The sequence below is a fragment of the Chiloscyllium punctatum genome, chromosome 37, assembly GCF_047496795.1.
Source record: "Chiloscyllium punctatum isolate Juve2018m chromosome 37, sChiPun1.3, whole genome shotgun sequence".
Taxonomy (NCBI): Eukaryota; Metazoa; Chordata; class Chondrichthyes; order Orectolobiformes; family Hemiscylliidae; genus Chiloscyllium; species Chiloscyllium punctatum.
Window position 1 is genome coordinate 68,894,437 of NC_092775.1, and position 12,080 is coordinate 68,906,516.

Sequence of the window (12,080 nt, forward strand, 5' to 3'; positions counted from 1 at the left end):
CAACTCTGATTGGAATGTCTAAGCCATTATTCATCAGACACATAATCAGTGTGAAATGTACCTTTACGAAGAGTGTGAATTGTGCTTGTGAGGCTGAATCTTAATGGGGAGTTGGATTTCCCTGTCCGTTTTAAAATTTTCTATTCTGAGTTGTGAAACGGACTGCTGATCCATATATGTTGATCTACATCAGAGGAGAAACAGGAAATTTAACCCTGACAAACCAAATTTAGCAAACTGGTGAAAAGATCAACTTATATTAGACATAGCAAAAAAAAGGTTGTTAAAGCTGTGCCAAACAAATACAAGAAGGATAATGAAAGAAAAAGAATATGTTTGATTATGGTCTTCTTGTAGGCTTATCTCTGCTGCCATATTTGATGGGAGATCCACCTATGATTGTGAGCTTTGTAGCTTTTCTCCTGACTATTACAATGTATGACGACAATTGGCTCAGTGCATAGACACACAGAAACAGCTCCATTTGCAATGTGACTATTTCAAATTATGATTAAGCAGCTTAAATTAGCATCTGAGTGCAAATGCTTACCAATACAAGCACTGAGGGAAACACATTTCTCTGCAGGTAATCAGCAAACTGAGCCCAAGATAAGTAGCAGAGAATGAACCTGCCTTAACTAAACCAGGGACTGTGACACTTCTTGTAAGGCAGAAGAATAGTGAATAAAGATTACAATATCATATTTTATTACCTTGAGATTGAATTCATTTTCCAGCACTTTTAAATCATTAAAATTAAATGATCCATTCAAAAGCTATGATTGTTTAAAATTTTGTAAGCTGGAATACATTTTCAATGGAGAAGATTCCATTAGACGCTGATTAGTGTCTTTCTATTCAGCAGAAATATTCGATGATGAATGAGTCATTTTTTATATATTAAGAATGCCACACTCTGTTTCAAATTCATTTTATGTTCAAGTCTAAACTTGATTAGCTGTTTTAGCAATTTTTCCTCATGAAATGACATATTTCTGATACGAACAGCAACTAATTTTGGAAATGAACAAGAAATGAGCAAAAACTTGGCAGACGGATTTGAATGTGTGAAAGTGTGATGGAGGAAGAATCAAACAGCAGACTATTACTTAAACTGAGAGAGACTCCAAAATAATGCACAGGGAGTTGGGTGTTCTTATGCATGAAACACAAAATGTTAGCATGTCAGATGGAGCAAGTAATTAAGAAGGCAATAAGAATTTTGTCCTTTATTGCTCTGAATTAGAGGCATAGCCACTCCGGGGACAGTGGCAGTTTCAGTCCTAGTATCTAAGAAAGGACAAATTGGCATTGGGAGCATTTCAAAAGCACTATGTTGATTTCTTGGAAGAATTTTTTTTTATTTATTCACAGGGTGTCTCTGGGTAGACAAGCATTTATTCCCCCTCCGTAATCCCCCAGAGGGCAGTTTAACTGTCAAGCACATTGCTCTGGATTCACATTAGATTAGATTAGATTCCCTACGGTATGCAAACAGGCCATTTGGCCCAACAAGTCCACACCGACCCTCCGAAGAGTAACCCACCCAGACCCATTCCCCTACATTCATCCCTGACTAATGCACCTAACCTACACATCCCTGAACACTATGAGCAATTTAGCATGGCCAGTTCACCCAACCTGCACAGTTTTGGATTGTGGGAGGAAACTGGAGCACCCAGAGGAAACCCACACAGACACGGGGAGAATGTGAAAACTCCACACAGACTGTCACCCAAGGCGGGAGTCGAACCAGGCGCTGTGAGGCAGCAGTGCTAATCACTGAGCTAGTGTGTTGCCCCCATGTAAGCCAGACTGGGTAATGTTGGCAGATATCCCTCCCTGAAGGACATTAGCGAACCAGGTGTAGTTGAGACAATTGGCAATGGTCATCGTTAGACTCTTGAATCCAAGTCCCCAATACATTAGCCAAATTTCTGGATTAACAGTCTAGTGATAATACCACTGAGCTATTGCCTCCCCTAGAGGTGGAGTTGACTTATCAAGAACAGTTATGGAGTCGTAGAGATGCACAGCACGGAAACGAATCCTTCGGTCCAACCCGTCCATGCTGACCAGATATTCCATCCTAATCTTTCCCACCTGCCAGCACCCGGCCCATATCCCTCCAAATCTTTCCCATTCATATACCCATCCAAATGCCTTTTAAATGTTGCAATTGTGCTAGCCTCAGCCACTTCCTCTGGCAGTTCATTCCATACATGTACCACCCTCTGCGTGAAAAAGTTGCCCCTTAGGTCTCTTTTATATCATTCCCCTCTCACCCTCAACCTGTGCCCTGTAGTTCTGAACCACCCCCACCCCAGGGAAAAAGACTTTGTCTCTTTATCCTATTCATGCCCCTCATGATTTTTTAAACCTTTATAAGTTCACCCCTCAGCCTCAGACGCTCCAGAGAAAACAACCACAGCCTCTCCCTGTAGCTCAAATTCTCCACCTCTGGCAACATCCTTGTAAATCTTTTCTGAAAGCTTTCAAGTTTCACAATATCTTCCTGATAGGAAGGAGACCAGAATTGCATGCAATATTCCAACAGTGGCCTAACCAATGTCCTGTACAGCCGCAACATGACCTCCCAACTCCCGTACTCAATACTCTGACCAATAAAAGAAAGCATTAAATAGCTTAGGCTTTTATTCATTAGAGTTTAGAAAAAGGAGGGGTGATAATCTTGAAAAATACAAAATTCTTGGTGGGCTTGACATGGTGGATGTTGAGAAGATATTTCCACTTGGGGAATCTTGAATTAGAGGCCAACATTACAGAGTAAGGGGACCCTCATTTAAAATTGAGATGCAAAGGAATTCCTTCTCCCAGAGGTTTAGGGTTATGATATGGGAATGTATGGAATTCTCTACCCTACAGAGAGTTGTGGAGGCTTGATCACAGGAAGTAGTTAAAGAGGAGGTCAACCAATTTTTGAAATATTGGAGATTTGAAGGCTATGAGGAGCTGGCATGAAAGAGAAGTTGAGGCCTGAGGCAAATCAACAAAGATCTGTATTCAATGGGGGAGTGAGCTGAGGGACTAAATGGCCTTCTCCTACTCCTATTCCTTATGTTCTTATGTTTCCAGCTGAAAACTTTCTTCTGGCAAATATCTTTGGCAGCTTTGTCCCCTGCTGTTCTGCAATGCCATGCTTGCAAGGTGCCAGTATTATTCAAAGCTTAGATGCTGTGTGTACACTTTCATTCCTCAGTTCCAAGTGTGTCCTTTACAATTGTCTATTCTCCCTTTACATCTTAGACGATCTCAGGGTCAGAGTGATACTCTACTGTAGCTTTGACTAGTTCCCCACAGTGTCCATCCACTCAGCTGTTGAGAAACTGAAAACGTCTGTGTGCGTCCTTTAAATATTCCACTGTCCCCTTTAACAAAATTCTAAACAAGCTTTTCAGTGAGTTTAATTGACTTATTGGGAGAATATCAGGTTACATGTCACTCCATCCCCTTTCCCTTCTGAGAGTTCACTTCGATCCGATATTTTTGGGACATAACATTTCTGTTTCTGCCTTTGGGGAATCCCTAAATTTTCTTTCTATAATTCTGTCAATATTTTAGAAGTATAATCACTGAGTGCTGATATATGGATGCAGGACTTTCAAGATCTTGATTAACAGAACAACATAAAAGCAACTGCATGATCCAGCAATATAAAGTCAACATTATACAAAGGTGATGGTTTTAGCTATGAGGGTATGTAACTTGTTGAGTTATATAGTCAAAAAAAAATTGCACTGCGAGGCATTGCAAACAGCAGGGAGCTAAGGGCTAGGTAGTGTGTGTAGGTATTGAATGAAAGAAAGAATCAGATGGATTGCTGGTAATCTGATTGGAGTATCCATTATGTTTGGATTTAAAATGCTGAGATGGTGTCTAAATTAGAGTTATAGAGAAGGAGTAAATTAACATATACTGATGGTGTTCCCACTTTCCTGGTATTTCTGCTTTTGGCATCAGCAAATTCCTTCTGTACAGCATTATACACATCAAATAACAACCCCAGGCACTTGAGAGGTATTACTTGAATATTTTGGAGTGAACTACATATTGTGCATGCAGCTAACTCAACAGGAAATCTCACATCGAAGGTACTAATTGCTGTCTTTTGTCTCTTTTTCTACTTTATTACTGACTTGTTTTGTCTGGAAGAGGTATGAAATATTTCCATTTTTTTCCTGTACTCTTCACCTTTGTTTTTAGGAAGTTAACAATGAGCAGTCTTTTGCTAGGCCTTTGCTGCTAGTCCTGTTGTTCTGAATCCCCAGTGCTCTTATTATTTTTCTGGAATTTGGATGTGGATGTCTTTTTTTAAATCAATATTCTACCATAACATAAAGTTCATCTGGGTACCATGATGAATTACATCAAAGATACAGCACAAGACTATTTGGCCCAACTGGTCCAAACTGCTCCAAAATCCTCTATCAGCATCAAACACACAAAATGCTGGAGAAACACAACAGGTCTGGCAGCATCTGTAGATAGATAAAAAGAGTTAATGCTTAAAATCCAGTGACCCTTAATCAGAACTGGAAATAGCTAAGAAAGAGTGATATTTATATTGATGATGGGTTGGGGGAATAAAATACATGGAGCCTAGGTAAGAAAAAGGAATGGGCAAAGAAAAATACTGCTGATGATAAGCCACAAGAGAGAGAAATGCTGGATAGGGTAATAATGACAAGGATTGAAGATGGGTTGGCTGTGCTAGGAGCAACACATACAGAACAGGACTTAGGGGTGTACTGGAGAGATAACAAACATTGAGGAAGGGTGGGAATTCATGTGCTGACATAGTAAACGTCAATGTTGAGTCCTGAAAGTTGCAAACTACACAAATGAAAGGTGAAATGCTGTTCCTCCAGCTTGTGTTGAACCTCACTGGAGCACTGCAGCAGGCCTGAGAGAGAAATGTTGACATGGGAACATGCTGGTGCACTGAAGTGGCAGCTGGAAGTTTGGGGTCATGTTTACAGAGAGGGTGTAAGCAATTGCAAATTGATCATCCAGTCTGGGTTTTGAGGAGTGTGCACAGTAGACTAGATTGAATGAAGTGCGGGTAAATTGCTGTTTCACTTGGAAAGTGTGACTGGGGCCTTGGATAGTGAGTAGGAAGCAAGTAAATGGGCACAGGAGGGAAAGTGTGTAGGGTGGGTGTTGATACTGGATGAGGCTGTCCTGGAGGGAACAGCCCCTACAGAAGACAAAGGAGGGGAGGGAAATGTGTCTGATGATGGCATCCTGCTGGACTTAGTAAAAATTATGGCTTATGATCCTTTAGATATGGATGCAGGTCAGGTAGAAAGTGAAGACTGGGGGACCCTTGCATTTGGCAGGGAGGGAAGGGGCTCAGGGCAGAAGTGTGGGAGATGGGTTGGGCATGGCTGAAGACGTTGTTGACGAAGGGGGCAGGAACTCCTCGTTTGAGGAAGAAGATGGATGTTTCTCGGGTGGAAGAAAGCATAATTAGAACAGATACCATGGAGATGCTAATACCACTTAGGCATTTGATTTTCTTGTGTATGTTGCAAGTTGAGTTTGTCACCACTATGATGCAACCACTTGGATCTTTAAATGGCTGGATATGGGAGAAGAAAAACTGGTCAGTTTCTTTTCCCAGCCTGGCATGCCATTTTTGATTTCTCCTGTACCTTTAGATTGCATAATAAGAGCCAAGAGCACTGATGTCATACTGACAATTGACTGTCTTGTTGGTCATTCATGGAAACTTCTTTAATGCTCGCAATTCAAGTGGAAGGTTTAAGTGGAACTCTACATTCTGTGTTTTTAGTCAACCTTATTAGACTTGTTATGACATGGTGGAACTCAAACACAGACCTTTCTCATGTTCTAAACCTAGCATGAATTTCAAACAATAAAAATGTTTTAAAATCCCCGAAGCTTTATAATGCTGCAGAGAAGGAAGAACACAATGGATTACAATGTTTTGCATTTTCTTGGGTGTAACCAACACTAGAATAGATTTGTATGGGTTAAAAATAAAATTACTGTTGTACTCAAATAATGCACATCATTAAATGTGAACGACATTAGACTGGAAAAACAGATTTTCTAAAATCTATTCTAATTAACTGCGGCTTCATGAATTATGGATAACGAATGATTTTATATAATCTTGTCTTCTGTTTTCAAGACATTTTCCTGAAAAGCTTTCCTGTCAAAGCGACTGAGCTGAGGGGGAAATTCCTCATAATACAAGAAGAAAATGGTGGATTGACAAATGAACAGATTGCTTCTTTACGGAGGTAAGCTTTCAAAGGAGAGATTTAGTAATTTACACCATTCAGAAATAATGTGTCAGAGAAAGAGAGCTGTACGGCTGCCATTGTGAGTGGTAAACTGTTCTCATGCTGGTTTCAAAACAAGACTAATTATGTTAACAAACACAAAACAATTTTTAACACTTATGCCACTTAGCCTTCCTTCAACAATCTACAACAATCTTTTAAATCCCACGCTTGGAATTATTTAATCGTTGTTGCTTAATTTATTTTGACTTACAGCTATCCTCTTATCAGTTGGTGTTTTATTTGTGTGTTCTGTGAGTATGAGACACACTGAAAGTGTTGCACTTTATGTCCATTCCACAAGAATGTTAAGGAGAGAACCTTCCCAAGGTATCAGTGGTGCCTTTGAGGATTTGGAGGAAGGGGAACTGGGGGGGGAGAAAAGACAAAGTTCCACTGTGTTCAATGTCCAGGCACTTTTGGATGCAATTGTTGTGTTAGCAATCTCTACTGCTGCTCATTATGTTTGTAAGAGTTCTGTGGTAGATTTGCTCCTACTGTCCTCTTTCAGGGTTGAAATCTACAGGGCCTACTTGGTTCAGTGTGATCGAAGAAAATCACTTGGTAGTCCAATTGAAATAGTTAAAATGGCAGGTAGCTGAAATTTTACTGCAGTAATGCAATCTTCACATTGCCACACAAACTCTACTGTCTGTCAGCACCTCATCAATTCCAATGAGACAGCTACACTGAGAAAGTAGACAGCAGTAGTACCAGCAAGCAGGAGAGAAGCAGAAAAAGTCATCCCCCAACAGTGAGCTGCTATTGAGGAAGTGGTGTTGTGGGATGGGAGCTGTTGGAAGTGTTTGTTGGGGAAATTGTAGTGAACACTCCTTGGTAAATGTCAGCATTAATAGCTAAGTCGTTGGCTTATTGAGCTGACTGTATGAGGGGCTACATGTGGACTACACTGAGGAGGAACATCAACCTCAGCAGCAGATGCATGGCCTTTGGCTAAGGCACAGGAGGCAAAAGACAACACTATGTTCTTCATAGGGTTTACAAGTAAATGGTTAGCTTTCTGGATCTAATGGAAGTTGTTATTGACATGTGTACTCTTTGGAGAAAGACGTCAGTCCTCAAGGCCATGGGTGGGCACTCAGTGCCCGTTGTAGACAAAAGATAAGGGAGTTCAGTTTCTTCATGTATCATGTCCCAGTGTTTGGTTTCAGACTGGTCAGGGTGTCACCAGTGTTAGGCTGTGATTTTATCATTTGGGTGACTGGTGTCATGATGTGAGGTCATCATTCAACATTATATTTGAGACTGACACTGCCATTCAGACCCAAATTAGTTTTAGCTTCAGCTCCAAAGCAGGATTCAGTTAAGTAAAAGGCATGATGACTGTATCTGAAGGACTATTTGAAGACATGTTGAGGCCAATATGGAACTCCACAATGGAGGTACAAATGCTACCAATTGTCCATTAGGGCTACCAGCGAACAGGGCCATGGGGTTTCTGAAAATGTATCATCAGCCCCATGACCATTCAGAGGGGCAAGTGAGAATATTGTGTTTGAGAAGTATTACATAGTGTGGGGATGTACTGCACTCAACTCACCTTGGCACTGAAGAGAGAAGGGTAACTGGAGACAGAAGTAAGATCAATGCTCAGCCTCCTCTGTCTGGATTGATCAGCTGGTACACTGTGATCACCCAGAGGTCTTATTGAGGTGATTTTAAATTGGCCAGCTTGCTAGGATGTCCTCATTCAGGGAAGTGTGTGTGCCATCTTAGACTGCAGTAATGATAACCTGTCTATGTCACCAGGTGTAATTGCAGTCACAAGCTGTGAGCACTTTTCCGGGCTCGAAATAATTCACATTCACTATCACTCCATGCTGAGACTGTGGTCTTCAACATTGATAGAGACCCTAGCTAGGCAGTTTCTGATAGTGCTTTTGACATGAGTTCCTGTTGATCGACTAATCCCCTCTGCACTTTGGTTGAAGTTGATGTTGCTTGCTTGGTCTGTACCCCAGCCCCTACTAGACTGCATTCTCAGATTCAGCTGTACACCAATGTTAACCAGGCAGACAACTGTTACACCTCCATACATCTTGGAGCCATTACTGAAATGGAAAGGTCAGTATGAAGTACTCAGGCCACTGCACTGTTTCTCCAACCACTTGGTGGCCTGCAACATAAATCTCCCCTTGAATATGCGTAATACTCCCACCTGTCTGACAAACAGCATCACAAACCTGACTGCCCCAGATGGCACATCGTCTGCACCTGCTCCTCCCCCACCTCTGCATACTGTGACACTACCCTACCCACCCCACGTACATTTGGGACACCACCCACACCCCTCACCACATCCATGACTTTTGTTTCCCCAGCCGCCAACTCTTCACCTTCACCATGGATATCCAGTCTCTGTACACATCCATCCACCATGATCAAGGCCTCTATGCCCTCTGCTTCTTCCTCTCCTGCTGATCCCTTCAACAGACACACGTTCAATTAGCTGCACTGATCCTCACCCTCAACAATTTCTCCTTCACATCCTTCCACTTCCTCCAGACCAAAGGGGTAGCCATGGACCCTGGCTATGCCGGCCTCTTCATCGGGAGCGTGGAACAGTCTATCTTCCACAGCTCCATCCGCACCATTCCCCACTATTTCCTCCGCCATATCAATGACTGTATTGCCATCACCTTGTGCTCCCACGAGAAGGTTCATCAGTTCATCAACTTACAAATACCTTCCATCCCGACCTCAAGTTCACCTGGACCTTCTCAGACACCTCCCTCCCCTTCCTGGACCTCTCCATCTCTACTTCCAGCGACTGACTCAACACAGACATCTATTACAAACCCACCGACTTCCACGGCTACCTGGACTACAGCTCCTCCCACACTTCTTCCTGTAAAAACATTATCTCTTATTCGCAATTCCTCTGCCTCCACCGCATCTGCTCCCAGAAGGATCAATTCCACCATAGATCATCCCAGATGGCCTCTTTTTTTCAAAGACTACAATTTCCCCCCCCTCCCATACAATTGACGATGCCCTCCACTGCATTTCTTCCACTTCCCACACCTCCTCCCTTGAACCCACCTTTCCAATTGCAACAAGGATAGAACCCCACCCCCCTCGCCCCGCTCCTCACCTTCCGCCCACCGACCTCTGGATACATCACATCATCCTCCGCTATTTCTGCCACCTACATTCCGACCCCACCACCAGTGATATATTTCCCTCCCCAACCCTATTTGCGTTCTGGAGGGACCATTCCCTCTGCGATTCCCTTGGTCCTCACCCCGTACCCCATTCCCCCCACCAACCCACCTTCCATGCCCAGCAACTTTCCCTGTCACCGCAAGAAGTGCAAAACCTTTGGCCACACCTTCCCCCCACCTCTGTCCAAGACCACAAAGGGTACTTTCACATACATCATCTACTGTGTCCGTTGCTCTCGACGTGGTCTCCTTGATATTGGGGAGACAGGATGTCAACTTGTGGAATGTTTCAGAGAACATGACTGGGACATCTGCACTAAACAACCCCAACACCCTGTGGCTGAACACTTTAATTCCCCCTGCCACTCTGACAATGACATGCAAGTCCTGGGCTACCTTCACCACCAAATTCTCGCCACCTGATGCCTGGAGCAAGAACGCCTCATCTTCCGCCTTGGGACCCTCCAACCATGGGATCAATGTGGATTTCAGCATCTCCTCATTTCCCTTCCACCCCCCACCTTATACCAGATCCAACCTTCCAATTCGGCACCTCCTTCTTGAACTGTCCTATCTGTCCATCTTCCTTCCTACCTATCCGCTCCACCCTCCTCTCTGACCTATCACCTTCACCTTCACCCCCACCTTCATCCACCTATTGCATTCCCAGCTACTTGCCCGCAGCCTCAACCCCTGCCCATTAATCTCTCAGTCGCCGGGCTGCCCCTCATACCTGATGAAGGGCTTATGCTCGAAGCATCAACTCTCCTGCTCCTTGGATTCTGCCTGACCTGCTGTGCTTTTCCAGCACTACGCTCTTCGACTCCTGGCCTCAATGGTAAGACTCACAACTCCACCATCTGGCCAAGGAGGAATCTCTGACACAAGGCCACACCACGAACTCTGCTGCCCCACCCTTGATCACTTTCAGTGTGACCCCTGAGTCTCAGTGTCTCAGGTGACCTGAACCTGGGTGGAGCTGCCCTCTGTCTGCTGACGGGACTGTCCTCAGTTGCCACTCCCTCCATCACCTGCTGCTGCTCATTTGTAACATGTTGCTACCATTGTGCCATGATTTTTGGAGACAATTGAATTCTGACCATGTGTGTATCTGCACTGGTGGAGGATGCACCTGATCCCTGAGGTGGCTGTACCTTCCTGAGAGTGTAGTACTCCTGTGAGGTCCATGTTACTTCATTAACCAGTCCTCTGCTCTGCCTCTGGTATTGTCTTTGCAGGAAAGACACAACCTTCATTTCTCTATGGCTAACACCATTAGACATTTTGCTATATTTTAACTGTGACCTGTGTGGATGAGGAAGCTGCTTGCACAGATATGATTCTGGAACATTCTCTCTGTCACATGCTTAGCTTGCACTTCTCAGTGTTTCTTTTCTGCTGCCAGTCTGAGGAGTTTTCTCTTTTAGCACCAGGATTGTCAACAGGGACCCTCCATCCCATTGTCACCCCTTTTGTAGGTATTGTTCCATTCTTCCTGTAAGCTGCGGAACAGCATTATTAGGAATGAAAGGGGTGCATATCAAAAGATGTAACCACATTTTAGGCACATTATGCTACAAAGTCCATGCTTCTACCAAATACTCGCCTTTGCATGCCACCTATCATTCCCAACCGGTTGCCTGCTGGAAACTTGACCTGGAGGGTTACAGATCAGACAGTGGTCCTCCTGCCTGAAAGCTTTCCAAGTCCTTAAAGCATTACATGGAGCTGGAATGATATAATGGCTCAGTTGGGATAGGGACGGCTGACAATGTTTTCTGTCATGTGTCGTTCCTGTCAGCATCCTGTTTGCACCCTCCTTTAATGATCATGGTGTTTCCATACATCTTGCTTGTATATGACTCATTGAACCCTGTGCAGTAAGTTGTGTGACTATGTGCCTGTGCAGCTGAAAGGGAATGTTGGTGGGAGCCTTTCTTACCCAAATGATGGACAGCTACCTCACAAACCTATTGGGTTCTTGTTAAAAACTGGAAGCTTTTATAGTTACTTTATAATTGGGGAAATGGGACCCATCCTCCTTCACCTATTCTTAGCCCCCTCCCCCTTCATGGCCATTGGCCACTGCTGTTGAATAAGTATCCACTTTTGGGAAATGTGTTCTTCATGTTATCATTGGTTTACATTACGTCAACGTTTTAACATGTTTACTCTTGTGCTGCATGGCAAAAAAGAAAGCTGTGGGATTTATCAATTAGTCTTTAGAGGATCCTCCATCTTAACTAGATGGTAAGCACTTTAAGGCATTTTCTTGCTCTTGCTCCCTTCATCTTCCACACTGGTCAATGGGGTTATTAATGTGTTATTGCTGGAGGGCCTCCTGTTGGCCTTCCAGCAACTGATACCTGCTGTCCATAATTGGATGGTGAGTGCATTCCCCAGTTACTAATTGGCCACTCCTATCAAAGCCAATATTATTGATTGTTCCTGAATATGAGAGGTTGGGCCCCATGGAAACTTTCTTTTGGATATTTCTTACATGCCTATACATTTAGTTAATGAGTGTCATGCTGAATTAACCAGAAACAAAACAACTGTAACA

At 43.4% G+C, this 12,080-nt stretch overlaps 1 protein-coding gene across 1 annotated transcript in view; it reads left to right on the forward strand.

The window, feature by feature from the left end:
- Nucleotides 1-12,080, forward strand: part of LOC140463192 (uncharacterized) — a 127,890-nt gene that overhangs the window by 60,271 nt on the left and 55,539 nt on the right. The window contains exon 9 of the mRNA XM_072556983.1: nt 6,179-6,290. Coding sequence (XP_072413084.1) covers nt 6,179-6,290 — 112 coding nt within the window. The remainder of the gene's footprint in view (nt 1-6,178; nt 6,291-12,080) is intronic.